The 14,926-nt window shown below is 57.9% G+C and overlaps 1 protein-coding gene across 2 annotated transcripts in view; it reads left to right on the top strand.

The window, feature by feature from the left end:
* NF2 (neurofibromin 2) overlaps nucleotides 1-7,147 on the top strand; it is a 78,168-nt gene extending 71,021 nt beyond the window's left edge. The window contains exon 17 of one of the 2 annotated variants that reach the window (XM_029226306.1): nucleotides 4,343-7,147. Coding sequence is in view for 1 of the 2 variants with exons in the window: in XM_029226295.1 (XP_029082128.1) it covers nucleotides 4,343-4,393 (51 nt within the window). In the remaining variant the exon portion in view is untranslated. The remainder of the gene's footprint in view (nucleotides 1-4,342) is intronic. The other variant, XM_029226295.1, reaches the window with a different exon arrangement.
* Nucleotides 7,148-14,926: the final 7,779 nt, after the last annotated feature.

The following is a 14,926-nucleotide window of genomic DNA, read 5'->3' as shown; positions in this document are numbered from 1 at the left end:
TCGGTGATACTGCACACAGCTCGGGTGGTGTGAAGAGGTATCGCCCTGCCAGGAGGCTCCCCGTCCTGCCCTTGCACAGCCTGGTGGCCGTCACAAACAACGGGCAGTGTGATGGGGAGGTGGCTGTGGGGGAACTCTGCCAGGCTGTGTCTATCAAGGCTGGGCAGGAAGAAGGGGCCAGGCCACAGGTGGACCAGAGCCCCCCCAAGACAAAAACCACACCATACAGATATGCAGCCGAGAAAGAAGAGGAAGTTTGTCTCCTCAGAATGGAGCTGGATTAGTGACAGACTTGAACAGCCGGTTCAGTCAAGAGAGAACTTAATTCCTCCTGTATTATTCACACGGCGGATTTTAATCAGATGTGAGGAGACAGCTGCAAGAGAGAAGCGGGTCAGTCCCGTGCCTGGTGAGGAAACTTCATGTTCTTTTGTCATCTTCAGGGAACTGGTGAGAGGAACGTGGGGTGCAGAGCTCCCGGAGGGGCTGGATGCGGCCGCCAGGACTCCCTGGCCGCCTCTGTCTGGACCCAGGGGGAGTTTTGGACTCCCCAGTCATGCTCGGGCAGAACTCTACCCACGTGTCCTCAGAAGGATTCAGAGAAGGTGGACCAGACTTGACAGGTCCCAGAATGAGGCAGCCACTGTCCAAGAGGCCCTGCTTGTCTGTCTGCGTCCTGAGGCCTTTCTGCTTCACCACCTACTGAAATTCGGAGTCTGCCCAGCATGGCAGCGTGGTCGTAGAGCCACGTTCTGTGCACCTGGGGAGTCCCCCATGGCACCGCCCCAGTCCTGGAGGTGCTGCCCCCCGAGCAGTGGGTCTGGGGTGATGACAGGTGTTGCTGGATCACCAAAGGGGCTGCAGGGTGGTGGGTGGCCCTTGCGGCTGATTCTGGCTCTCACTGTGTGGCACCGCAGGGTGCGAGGCCCAGGGTGGCGGATCATCTCTGTGGTCCCTTTGCCACGCTGTGCGGAGAGCCAGGCCCGTCCCTGAGCAGGAAGGTGTACCGAACGCTGACGTGGCTTGTACACCTTGGGGTAGGAGAGGGTAGCGGGAATCCAGGATGCTTGTGAGCCGATTTCCAGGAGTCTATGAAGACGACCTGCAGAGGCCGTTCCCTTTATGAAGGGCTAGCTTTGTGCCGTTTCCTCTAAGCCTTCCCCTCCTCCTTTAGGGATACCTCCTGCCTGAGGCTACACTGTCAATGTGACAGTCAGTGAGCTTTCTAGAATGAGCAGGTGGTGAGGGATCCCACAGGTGAGGGGAGGGCTGGGGTGTGGGGCGGAGCCGGGCCGGAGCACAGCTGGCAGTGCCTGAGGGGGAACCTCCCTGCCCCTGGGCTTGAGTCCCCATGTGGAAGAAAGAAGCCCAGGCTTCTCCCCACGGACCGTCTTCACTGCCCAGCTCCCTGGCCTGTGCTCCAGCATGAGCAGGTCCTGATGCCTGAGATGAGGGACGCTGCGGAGGTAGGGCAGGCAGAGGAAGGGTTCCGGCTGCGCCAGTCAGCTCGTGCGGGATTATCCTCTGATGACGGGCTTCCTGTTGGAATTGGAACCACCACAAACTGTACAGAAAGGGTGAAAGGCGGGGGCGGGGCAGCCAGGCCTGCCTGCGGGCCTAGGTGGGACGCTCCAGTGCCCTTGGTGTCAGCAGCCACGTCCGCCACCTCCATCTGGTGGCTCTGCCCATCCCTCCAACAGCCTGGAGACCATGGTACTGTCTTCTTGCCGAGGCTGCGCGTCCAGGGTGCTCTCCTGCTTCTGCACAGCCAGTGTTCGATCTCGCGTCGCACCTCTCCTTGGGCTGGGGTGCGACTGCTGCTCTTGTGAGATAGGAGGTCAGTGCAGGCTGGGATCCAGGGTAGTGTGTTGCCCACCCGAAGAGGGCTTTGCCTCCCAACAAGCACACGCTCAAGTGACTGGAGTCTGGCGCTGCCAGAGCTGCCAAAACCCTCCACCGGCACCTCGAGGGGATATAGCCAGCACACAGCTCCGCTAGGAGGATCCAGGAATTCTTGCAACCATCATTGTACAAACAGGCAGGAGGCTCTCGGAAGCCCCCACAGCCCGGGCTCCGTGCCTGGGGAAGAGGCCAGGCCTCTTGGGGGCATCTGCTCTCCCTGCCTCAGAGGCTGTGAACCCTGCCTTCGCCCTCACCCCTCCGAACCTGCCCTCTGCCCTGCTCCCCCTGGAAGGAGAGGAGTCGGAGCTGGGGGAGGGGCGATGTGACACTGCTGTTAGTAACACCAGCTGTAGCGTTTCACCGCGCGCCAGGCACGGCACCAAGCGCTCTGTAGAGTTTCTGTCCCTCCGCACGTCACCCTGTGAGGCAGGGGCTGCCACCACCCCTGCTTCTCGGTGGGAACTGGGGCCAGACGGAGTCAGTGACCTGCCCAGGACCACCCAGCCGCCCAGATGGGCTTTGGGTCGGGCAGTCTGGCCGTGCCTGTGAGTAACTCAGTGTATGGAAGGAAGGGCTGCGGCAGAGGCCCCGTCCCCTGCAGGTCCCCTGTACCCTGAGGAGCCGGCCTGAGGTCTCCCCGGGAGTGTGGGAGGAACCCGAGTGGAGACACGGGGTTTCACACCTTTTGATTCACTTTCCCCCAAGAGCCTTTTTGTCCCGGTGGCTCTCTGGCTGTCTTTCTTTCTTCCCCAGTTACCATGCTTGTTCCCATTATCACAGAGCACGTAACTCCCGGCCCGTCTCCTCTGCTTGTGTTTAGGGAGAAACCCATCCTTCTAGAGGGAGTTCCTTTTCAGCAAAGAAATGAAAGGTTTCTCCACTCCCGTTGGAGCTGGGCTTTCCAAAGGGTTTCTGAAATTGGTTCCACTGAAAAAAAGAGCTCAGATGTCTCCTTGCATTTAGCTTGTTAGTCAGGAACTTCAAGGCCAAAAGATTTGGCAGGATTTAAAGAGCTGGCTCTCAAGCTGTCTCATTTTGAGTGTACTGATGCTGCGTGTCTTTGATGGTGAAGTGGTTGGTTTGGAGTCTTCTTCCCCCACCCTGTGGAGAGCCAAGCTCTCTTTGGATTCAGGGACTGCCAGAGGTTGAGGGAATGGGCCAGACCATCTAGCCTGGCCCCATGGTTTAACTCCAGAGAAAAGCGGCTCAGAGAGGTCAAGGGTGTCCACTGAGACTACACAGCGAGGTGGTGACGGAGAATTAGCGCCTGGGCCTTCTCAGCCCCAGGTGGAATTCTCGACTTTCCCCTGCATCTCACCATTTCGTTATCGTTATCACCTACATCTTATTCACTCAACAAACTGAGCTTCTGCTATGTGCAAAGCACTAAGCTAAGTGGTTTGAGGGTATGAAGATGAACAGTACGCACTCTGTGTCCCCCCTCCCTGAAAACACTCCTTAGCAAAATCCCAGAGCTGGATATGGAGCACACAGTCTCACCCAAGTAACTGATTTCAGGAGTAGAGCAGGAAGCAGGGAACTGGGGGTGCGCCCATGCCAGATGCTTCTGTTTGGGGAGATCCTGGGAAGGGGCCTCCCGAGTTGGGGGATTGGGGTTTGGCAGCCCGGGAGGTCGCAAACCCTAGTTAGTGCTTTATCTGCCAATCCGAGAGCTCCACCGCTGATCCTCCCTCTCCCTTCCACGTCTTCTCAAGCTTGTGCCGCTCAGGACAGCATTCCTGGGAAGGCCTCACAGTTTCCGCCCAGAGCACCGCCCCATGTGCTGCGCCCTCCCTGCCTAAACCAGCCCTACCTGGAAAGCCAGTTGCCTCCCAGTTTGTGGATGGAAACCCCCTCTCAGCTGCCAGGTCACGGGCAAGTCTGCTTTGGGGCCACCTGGGGAGCCAGGAGTGGAAAGGATGAGCTCTTCCTCACCTGACACAGGCCTGCCCTGCCCGAGGCCATGTCTCCTTGCCCCAGCAGCGTGCCCAGGGCATGAGGACTGAGACACTTGCATTGCTGAGCTGGCCCTCGAGCCCTGAAGCGGATGAGCACCCAGGCTGGGACCAGCACGGACAGCACAACAAGAGGCATCGTTAGAGACTCCTTTGTAGACGGGGATGTGAGAATCTATTAAAATGCCCAGGGTTCCCCTGCCCTCTGTGAAAAGGCGACATTGATGACATTTTCCTGCTGACATGCTTCTGCCCACCAGCCATCCCTCCTGGCACGTCCTCATTTGTCACCTCCTAATTTGAGTTCCTGGGCAAATCTGGAAACTTACTTGGGATTGACCATGAGCTTCTTGAACATCTACTTGAACCATCTTCCCTTTCACTCCCAGCCACCTTTGAGTTTAGTCCGGGAGGCAGGAGGACATCCTGTTGTGAAAGAGCTGAAAGCCAGCCCGCCTTTCACTTTCTTCTCTGCTTCCTTGCAGCTCACCCTGCAGAGCGCCAAGTCCCGAGTGGCCTTCTTTGAAGAGCTCTAGCAGGTGACCCAGCCACCCGAGGACTGGCCACTTCTGCTTGCAGCACCGATGGGATGGGCCTGACACCGAGGGAGCCGTCCGTAGGCGGGCTGGATGGGGGCTTCCTCGGAGCTCTGGAGCTTTTCCTGGCTGAGCGGAGAGCCCAGCCCCCTTCATGTGCAATTGCCTTGAACTATGACCCTGCAGAAGTATCTCTCTTGGGGTTCTAGTTCTCCTGACCTGAGTCTTTAAATTTTTTTGAGTATTTGTCTTTCCTTATCTAATGTGGGATTCCGTGCTTCCTTCGTCCAAAGCACCCTGGGGTGTGTGTCTTACTGTCCACTGCTGACCTCCCAGCCCTGTCTGGGAAGTGGCTGTAGGAAGTGAAGTACACAGGCCCCCTGGAGACCGGAAGACTGGTGGCATCCCCGCCCCCCCAGGGTTCCAGAAAATTCATCTCCTTCACTGGTGAGGAACTGGCATGGGAAGAAGTGTGGCCGCCCAAGCCCAGGCCCACAGCAACCTGCCTGCTACACGTCATTGGAGAGTGAGCCAGGCGATGTGTCCTCGGCCTAGGCACACCTGTGGTAGCGCTCTGGCTGCCAGCTGGTGGGGAATGGGAAAGGCAGCTGTGCCTGGGGGAAGACCCGGCAGAAGCTGTGATGAAGGGCTGGCTGCCAGCAGAGGGCCTGGGAGGCCAGCAGAGCCGTGTAGGAACCTGCACCCTACAAAACACTCGCTGCCTTTCTTCTGCCACCTCAGATCAGGGTCCAGGAGGCAGGCGGGGCCCTCTCCAACCGTAGCCTCTCTTGCACGTGGCAGGTGGGGTGGGGGGGCTCCCCGTCACTCTAGTCAGCACCTGGCAGCCCAGCCATGACCGGGGTCTCTGTAGGGCTCTGAGGCCCCGACACCCAGTTCCACTGGCCCCGGTCTGCCTCCTTGATCTGAATCGTCTTTCCTCCCGGCCACACGCCAGCAAGGCTCTCCCCCCCCATGGCTGTACCTGGGCCTCCTTGGCTGTTGCCCTCATCTCCTTGAGAGCCCTTCGCCTTATGTTCTCCCCTGGACCATGTGAGGGAGGGGATGCAGGTGACCCCTCACAGTCAGTGCTCTGCACCTGCTGACACGCGACCCCCGGCCATGCCGGGTGGCAGCAGGTCACAAAGCCACCCCATGGCCCATACTCACTCCTTGGTTTGGGGCCGCTTTCCTGCCCTTTCTTCCTCCATGGCTGGTGGGGCTGCTGTGACCCACCAGGCCATTCACATCCTTCCGATGAGGCTGCTGTGCAGAGCCAGGGATAAGTGCTAACCAGTGAAAAGAAGTGTATTAAATGAAGGCGTGGGAGGGCCTGGAGATTTCCCGAGGGCAGAGGTGGCCTCTGGCAATCCTGTGTGGTTTTGAGAAACTGAGAAGCTCGCAGAGATCCTGCCAAATTCTGTGGTCAAGCTGACCTAGTGGTGTCCTGGGCTTGCCGCCACCTTCTTGGGTCACCTTGCACGGTGTAAGCCAGCCCTATGTGTCCCCCCAGCCCCTCAGGACATGCAGGGTGGGACTCCGAATCTTGACACTAAGCATGAATGGCTGTAGCTGGAAGGTTCCCTTGTGTCTCTCTGTCCCTCCGAGGCCTCTTCCCCTGAGACACGGTCCCGGCGGGGCTCCTGCGGCCGCGTTTGTAATGTAAGGTCTGACAGTTGTGAGGCTGTTTCCCCGGGCTCACCACCCATCCCTGACCTGCACATTTAGTCTGTAACAGTGGCTGTGGGCACAGAGCATGGTGGTCATTCATAAAAATGTTGTCAGGCTTTGTTTTTTTATTATTTAACTGCTGTGTGTATGTCTGAAGTCTGGGAAATGCCGAGCCATGCAGCCACAGGGGAGCCGGCTGGGATCTGAGCTGTGGAGGGAGCAGACTCTGGAGGGCCGGCAGAGCCTGGCTCCGGCAGGGACAAGGCAGCTCTCCTTGGGGACGAGAGCTGGCAGGTACCTCCCAGAGATGAACAGGCGGAGAGGATGGCGGCCCTCAGAAATATCTTGAGCCCCAGTGGAAGAAGGAATGAAAGCAGAGCTTGGTTTTCAGGGCGTGTGCCAATGGCCGAGGTGACTGTGTGATTTGTAAGTGAATGAGCTTAGGTCTTATTAAGTAAGGAAGCCCCCGACCTCCATTGAGAGCAGGGCTCTGCCCGGATTGTTTCCTTTGAAGTGCTCCTGATGGTCCTTGGGCAGAAGCACCGTGCTGGTAACACTCAGCGAGGCTGCGCTGGCAGCCCCTGGCGGGTCCACACAGGGCACCTCGTTGATCTGATTGAGGCTCCACCTCAGCCCCAGCGGCTCTGTCCTGTGCTGTCCTCACAGTTATTCGCGCACCCACCGGGCCCTGCTGGACAGCACCCCGCGGCACTACTTAACGCTTCCTGAGTGATTGCGTTCTGTAGTCTTGGAGACAGGTTTGTCTCTCCCTTTCTTTTCTCTTTCAAATCAAAACCGCAAGTCCTGAGGCTAACAACCTGCGACTGGCTAAGCTTCGCCTGCTGGCAGGGCTGGGGCCTGCAGGCCCCTGGAGGGGGCGGCCTTGGCAGGGAGATGGCCTCTCCCAGCCGCCCCGGGGCCAGGCTGGCCCATCTGGGCTTCCAGGGAAGCTCCATCCAACCGTTTTCAAAGACTTCAAACCATCCTTCTTCCTATGGGGCCTCCTGTCAGGGCCACACCAGGGAAGGCTATTTTCTATTCTGGGGGGTTGTTGTAATTTAAATGATTGTTTTAATAAAAATTCTAAGTTGTAAAAAGTTCGTCTTGGGCTCCCTCAGTTTGCTTGTTGCTCTGGCCATTGAAGTGGTGACTGGGGCTGGGGGTGGCGGCTCCCTGATGTCCGGGACCTCAGCTCCAGCCCCACGTCTTTGGTGGTGAAAGGGTCCCCTTTTCCGGGCTGACGACAGCACCGCGACTGTGCCTTCACCAGGACACCCCTCGTGCTTCCCGTGAGGCAGGCCCTGTACTGGGTCCCAGTCTCTCCATGTCCTTCCCACACCCCTCGCCTGTCCTCAATTCTAGACCTGAAAACTAGGGCACCAGACTGGGCAATCGCTCCAGGCACTCCTGCTCTGGAAGACGGGGCGTGGGCAGCATGCAGAGCCACTGGGGGCCCAGGCACAGCCTGCAGGACAGATGAGGCCCCGCTGTGGTCACAGGGCCACATGCCATTCACACTTGGAGTTGGGAACTACCACTGCAGAGCTTTGGGTTTTTTTTGCTGGTTTTATTGTTTTAGTCAACGAAAGTCCTTTATTAAGACCAAAACTACTATAGGATAATTCTATCCCAAATCACGCAACCTAAAATAGAGATTCAGGTGGCACAATGTGTTCTCAGGACTTCTGAGGGTCCACAGGGCTGCCTATCAAAGTACACAAAACTTTCCAAGAGTTTGAGTTAAATATAACCAGCTTTTTATATATTTTGGAAAGATATGAAGTTGTAAAACTAGAGAATTTTGAAGTTTTTAAACAATATTTTGCTAGTTTTAAATGTATAGAATTAGTAACTAATTCAACTTTTTGTTAGATGAATAATATGAAACTGCTGCGTTTATTTTTTTTAGCTGAAGTATAGTTGATTTACAATGTGTTAGTTTCAGGTGTGCAGAAGCTGCTGCGTTTCTTAAATGTAGGTTATGTTATTTTCAGTGATTGGAAATAGTTTTATTTCCTACGTAGTCCAAGCTAGAGAAAATACTTTATAAATACTGGTCATTTGAAGCTGTCCAGACAATATTTTTACCTGACTTTTTTTTAGAAAGCCAACTCCTGACCCCCAAGAGATAGTAAGGCTCTCACAGATCCCAAGGGCTCCATTCAGTGGGGTAAGAATTAATAATACTGATATTTGGGTATTGGGAGACAGGTTGAATTCTCCTCTGCTTTTTTTGGTTTGTTTTTAGTTTGTTTTGGCCGTGCTGTAAGCCCAAAGCTGCAGGCCGGACCTGGGTGTTTAATTGTGGCATTTGCAGCCCGGCCCCATTAGGTCCTTCAGTGGCATTCCTGCCAGCACTTCATCCTTTTCTGTTGTCCTCGCCTGAGCTGAGCACCTGGCAGATGTCCCCAGGGCTGCCCACCCCAGAAGCCTTCGCTTTGGAGGACCGGGTCGGGAGCCACCCACGTATAACAATGAGTTGGCAGCCGGACTCTGGGGGGAAAGGTATCGGTGAGAAGATTGCTGCAACCATGTCTAATCTAATCTCTTGAGCGTCTGAAGAAGAGAGTCGAGCTGTCTGTGTGTTCTCCGTCTCCGTCTCAGACAGCCCAGGCAGCTGAGAGAGGCCAAGGGCTCCTCTCCCCTCCCGGGCCGCGGCGGGACTCCCTGGCAGCCTGTCATTACTGCATTACAGCAGGATGCTGCGGCCACAGTCCCGGCCCTGGTAGGGAGTCCAGAGCTCGCTTACACGGAGAAGGCTCAGGGCTGTTCAGCACTGCCAGGACCTGAGCTGACTCAGAAGAACCCCCACCGGGTCCCCTCCCGGTTCCCACTTGATGCCCATTTCCCACTGGGGTAGTAGCCCCAGAATAGCACCTGGCATGTTGCCTCTGAGCCAAAGAAATCAAGACATCTGGAGAGGTCCGCAGCCGGAGCTGCATGCTTGCTCTGTGCCTCCCGGCTCCCCCTCTGTAACGAGGGTTGGCAATGATGCCTCTGGGTACCTCTGAGATGTTGTCAGGATAACATGAAGAACAGACACAAAAAACACTCAGATTTCTAAGGAAAAAGAGATGAGGATGTGTAGCAGTACCACCGTTATTTACAAGTAACAGAAGCAGTACACATGAAGAAACATGAAATCCTTTCTTTACACCCAGCCATGCGGAGGGCTAAGGAAACCACATAGCTGAGGGGCTGGGCCCCCAACTTGGAACTCAGAAAGACCTGGTTTCAGTCACTTAGCGGCCATATGATCTAGGCAAGTCACCTAAGTTTTGGGCACTGCAATCTCTTCATCTAAAAGGGGAGTTTTATAGGGTTTTGTGGGGATCGATCATGCCTGGGAAGCTCTAAGCCCAGTGCCACAAGGGGAAGGTGACTCTCTCTGGATGCTTCCTTTGGAGGGGTGGGGGGCTTACAGGAGGAAGCAGAAAAAAAAGCAAGTGGACACCCAGAGGAAGCCCCAGGTCAAGAGGGACCAGGCCCCCCTGTGGCCCCCACATGGGCCCCATCCCTCCACCTGTACCAGGAGCTTAATTACCTGCATCTGGCCTATTTGTCCTCACTGTGTTTGCCCAGTGCCAGCTGCAAAGCCCAGGAGATGATAGATAACCCAGGCTGGGGCTGCCTGGAAAGGATGTTCTGGCTTTGTCACATTAATACCTGCTGCTCAGGTCAATAATTTACTGGCGGCTCAGGGTGGGAGAGCGGCTGGGTGGGCAGCCCTTGGCCCTGCACCTGGAGCAGCTCCCTGAGCCTGTGGGCACCTGGACCATAAAAACCCACTGCAGATGCCGAGGGCTGGGGCCTGGGGGGGGTCGGCGACGGGCATGGCAGTGACCTAATTTTATCAGGCATAAGGAAGAAGTCCCCATGGAATCTTGCCCATTTTCAATATAAATAATGTAATTCCCCTGCCTGCCTGCTCAGGGAGGAAGGGGCAGCCTTTGATCCGAAGGAATTAAGTCAGTAAACAAAAGCGAAGAAGGATGCTGAGGTGTCTCCTTGTAGGCTCCTGCTGTGCCATTTACCCGAGAGTGGATTGGAGTTAAATCCAGAACGAGTGAAGTGGACCGGTGGGGACAGCCTCTCTCCTGCCCACCCTCCCCCTGGAGCTTCCTTCATCCAGAGATACCTTCCAGTCCCCCCCACCCTCCCCAGCAACGGCCCAGCTTGGCCCTGCGTAGTTTCCAGGGCAGGGTGATTCCGAGGGAAATGCGTGTGCAGAACTGGAGTGGTCTGGGATTGTCTGGGCTGGAGAAGGGCTCCCCCCATGGGAGGAAGGGGCCCGTGGCTGGCAGAGCCACCCAGACTGATTGTCCCACCCTGGCCTGTCGGGGTCCAGCCCGCGCTTCAGGAGAGCAGCTCCCTGCTTCCAGCCGTGTGGCCTTGAGAGGGTCCCTTCCGCTCTTGTCCTCGGCTGTAGGTCAAGTTTGGACCAGAGGAACCCAGACCCCTTCCAGTTCCAGCCGTCTACGAATGTCATGTTTCTAAAAGAATTCCTCAGGCTGGTCTGTTTCACCCTCCAGGGAGCCGAAAAAGACAGACCCAGGATACCACAGGGACAGCCCCTGCAGGGCCAGCGAGCTTCACCCCATCCTCTCTCCCAGCCCCAGTCTCCTCTGGCACAAACTGGGGAGTGGCAGTTCTGGTGCCAGCCCCCGAGTTAATGTGAAGGGCAGTGGGCACAATTGCAGGGGCCTGGCACTGCCACCTGGGCTTCCCCGCAGCCTCCTGCCCGGCAGCAGGTCCAGCTCCTGACAGCCCAGGTGGTGGCTGGGGCAGCCGAGTGCGCGTCGGCCAGGCCTGCTGTGGCAGGTGCTCTGCTCTAAAACCCACGGGGACCCCGCCTTCTTTGTCCACGCCCACACCCCTCCCCCAGCCTTCCGCTCCCAAACGAGTTCCTGAGGCAGAATCTATTAAGTCCTTCATATTAGCCGGCAAAGGGGGAAACGGCCCTCTTTCATCTTAACTGGAGTGAATTTGCATTAACACCTGGGGAGTTCTGTTTGCCTTGAGAAAGCACATTACTATTCTGAGCTGCACACGCGGCGAAGTATCCGTACAGCTTTTTCGCGAAGTATCAGTACAGCTTTTTTCTCCTCCCCCCTTTTTTCCCCCGGAAAGGGGAGAGTGGCTGGGGATGCCAGGGCTCCCCGCTCCACATAGGAAGGTCCCCGGAAACGCCGAGAAGGGGGAGCAGGGAGCAGCTCTCAGGGGGCGCAGGCGTGCCCCACCCTCTGCCCCCTCCAGGAGGCCGTTAGGCTCCAGGGGCCGCCCCCACCCCAGTGCCCTTATTTGCCAAGCTCTGCTGTAACTAGCTCGTACTGGGCGTTGGGTAGAGAGGCCCAGCAAGGCAGCAGTCTGGGACCCGGAGCCCCACCCCGAGGTGCTCCTTAGTCAGGGAAGGGGGCGGGGTGATGCGGATAAATCAGGGGTGGCTCCCGCTGGGCGGAGCCCCCCACCCCCACCCCGGGCAGTGACGACGATGTCACAGCGTTCCAGGTGGGTCTGAACGACGTGGAAGTCACAGCGTTCCAGGTGGGTCTGACCCTCCGGTTTCAGAACCGGCGCCAGCCCACTCTCCCGTCCTGTCACGGAGGCAACTTAAGAGTGTTCGCACCCAGGAACTGTGGGGTCTAGGCCGGGGGTGGTTGGGCATGGTTGTCACGTCTCAGATCTGGAGATGGAGGATCTAAAAGGAGAGAAAAGGGAGGAGGGCAGGGGAGGGAACGGTGCACAGGGAAACACCCCCCCTCAGCCCCTCGTGCTTTCAAGTCCTCCAGGAGGCCCAGCTCCTCCTCCCAAACCTGGAAAGGATGTGCACCCCCCTCTCCCCCATTCTGGCCCCCATGGGCCGGGAAGCTGAGAGTCCCATGATGAGCAGGGGAAAAGCAACACCCCCCGACCCCAGGCCACCCCCACCCCACCTCCCGCCTCCTGGCAATCCCAGGTGACGGGGAGGGGAGGAGGATGCAGGGCAGACAGGGGTCCAGGCCCCATCCCCTCTGGGTTGGGGAGCAGGGCAGAGGGAGGGTCCCACGAGGACCGGGGGTGGCACCGCAGGGCTGGTGGGGGACAGTGCTGTTCGGAGGAGAGGGCTTGGCCTTTCGAGCTCCACATTCCTCTTCCGCAGGATCGATTCAGTTCCCAGCCCACCACAGGGTCATCAGGTTCTGAGCCAGCACCTGCCACAGTGAGAGTTTATTAAACAAGGCCTGCTGCTGTGTGGTTATAGCTCTTCACTATTAGCTCGTCCTGATTCAGGTATTAAAGGAGACAGCTCAGGGCAGCAGGGGCCATTGTGGGCAGGGAGGGCTTCTCCCACAGCTCTGCTCCCAATCCTGAGCCCTGGGCAGCTGTGCCCCTCTCCAGACCACCCTGAACTGCCCCCCTCCCATGAAGACAGGGGCAGGATATGACCAGCCACAGAGAACACTCCCTGCCCTGAAGCTGGGGCCCTCACAGGTTGACAGCAGGAGAGGGGCTGGTGGTTGCAGATATCCTTGAGTGGGTGACAGCTGCAGCTGCCTGGGCACAGCCTTTGGGACTTGGGGGGAGTCTGGAGGGTCTGGGAGCCCTGGGCCGGCATCAGCATTCCATGGGCATCCCTGGCCCCTCCGCAGACTGCCCGCCCCCACCCAAGACTGGGTCCATGCCAGGTACCACAGCTACCTCTCTCCAGTGACATTTACCAGCTGGGAAGTGGCCACCGAGACGTGAAATCAGGGCTGGCCTGGGGCTGGCCCACTTCATTAGAGCTGGCTCTGCTCCACTGGGTAGGTCAGCACAGGCCAAGCACAGCCCCGCCCCGCCAGCCCTCCAGCTCCTCCCAGCCGGTCCAGCCCCACTGCCTGGCTCAGGGGAGCAGACCCGGCCCCCCACCCCAGCACCGACCCTGTCTGCTCTGGCCAGGCCCTGAGGAGGATGAGATTTACTACAACAGTGATCCATGTTGGCCTTGGCACACCTGGCCAGTCTCTAATCCTCAGCCGTCCCAGCAGGGGCACGTTCACCACCCTACACACCAGGCCCAGTTCATGGCAGCAGCTCCCGCTTTGGTCCTGGCTGCATCTTGAGGCCGCATGAGAGCCCTGTACTGTCACCATCGCTCCCCTGCGGGACAGGAGGACAGTGAGGCTCGGAGAGGCCTGGAGCTGGGGTGCGAACCCCGTCCTACCTCCGCCTGGGCTGTTCTGCTCCTCAGCTTCCCAGGAGAGGCTGTCCCTCGGCCCAGCCCAGAGGCGGGTGGGACAGAAGTCCTGCCCTCACGTGATCTGTGTGTGGCCACCGGCCCCCTGAGGGGGCTCAGCAGTGGGGACAAACCCCAGGGGCAGGAATGGTTTGGAAGGGGCTGTCGGGTTGGGGCTGGATTCTGGGAGGGGGGTCCTGGTGCTGGCTCTCACCCCCACAGCAGGGGAGGAGCTGGGGATGCAGGGTTGAGCTCGGTGCTGTTGGGGGGCATGGGTTCATTCACGAGCCCCCCGCCAGGCACTCCTCGTTGAGCCTGTCCCTGGGCCACGGTGTGGCCCTGGCTGCATGGAGCGAGTGCAGGTCTGAGGCGCAGATGTGGGCGCCTCCCTCCTCCTCCTCCCAGCTGGGGGGCCCAGGCAAGTCAGGTCACCCCTCTGAGCTCCAGTTTTCGAAGCTGGAAAACAGGGTCACCGATGTCTGCCTTGGATGACTAAATGAGAACGCACTTTAAGTGCAGACTGTGCCTGGCCCCCAGGGCGCCATCGCTGCCAGGGAGCACACACCACAGCAGAATGCTGTCCGCCACATTCCCAGTGTCTACCATGAGGGATGCAAAACCCAGTCCTGTAACTTCCAGGGTGCGTGGGGCAAGCATGCAGCCGAAGCCTTCTTGTCTGATTCCCTGGTGCCCAGCGCAGAGCCTGGCCCAGAGTGGGTGCTCAGTACTTAACTGCTGGGTGAATGGGTCTCAGGCGCCCCCATCTGTGAAATGAAGATCTTTTTTTTTTTTTTTTGAAGATCTTTTCTTTTTTTTAATATTTATTTATTTACTTAGGCTGCGCTGGGTCTAAGTTGCGGCATGCAAACTCTTAGCTGCTACATGCATGCGGGATCTAGTTCCCCACCCAGGGATCGAACCCAGGACCCCTGCATTGGGAGTGTGGAGTCTTACCCACTGGACCGCCAGGGAAGTCCCTAGAATGAGGCTCTTAATGCCCAAGGATCTCGCCCCACTCCCTAGGCCGTTGTGCAATTCAGGTGAAATGATGGCTCAGAAAGCATTTGTTTTGATAATTAATATGCTGAGGAGGAGGGGGAGGGAGGCAGTGACCTCCCAGCAAACTGGGTGAGGGCTGGGAGAGTCCAGGCCACGATGTCCCCCGGCCGCTGGTTGGGTCAACTGAGCTGTACTTACCGTGGGGCCTGGTCGTTACTCAGCCACCCCCACCCCCAGCCCTTCTGTCCCAGAGGAGCATCCATCAACATCTCCTTCGCCCTGTTGGCCCAGACAGTTAGGCAGTTCTGCCTGAATCCAATGGCCCTGCCACTCAAAGCCACCATCACTGCTTCGCCCCTCCTCCGCCAGGGGCCGGACTGGGGGTCGGGGGTAGGAGTGGGGGGTGCGAGGCAAGCATGGTACCTCATCTCTGTGAATCCTCTCCTCTTCTGGGTCAGGGGGCACTGCTGTGTCCCCATTTTACAGATGAGGACATTGGCTCCCAGAGGCCAGAGACTTGCCCAAGGTCACACCCTGGAGCTGTCACTCAAATGCAGATTGGGGTCCCCACTTTTTACTTCTGCCGCCCTTATCCAGGCCTCAGTCTCCCCTGTGCTAAGAGAGTTGCAGACTTCCTGCAGGCTCCAGCCCCGCCAAGCTTGCTCACCCCA

This window comes from Monodon monoceros, unplaced genomic scaffold (genome assembly GCF_005190385.1).
Source record: "Monodon monoceros isolate NGI ecotype Baffin Bay Population unplaced genomic scaffold, NGI_Narwhal_1 Super_Scaffold_1, whole genome shotgun sequence".
Lineage (NCBI taxonomy): Eukaryota > Metazoa > Chordata > Mammalia > Artiodactyla > Monodontidae > Monodon > Monodon monoceros.
The sequence above is the reverse complement of the archived record's forward strand: the minus strand, read 5'-3'. Positions and strand labels throughout refer to the sequence as shown.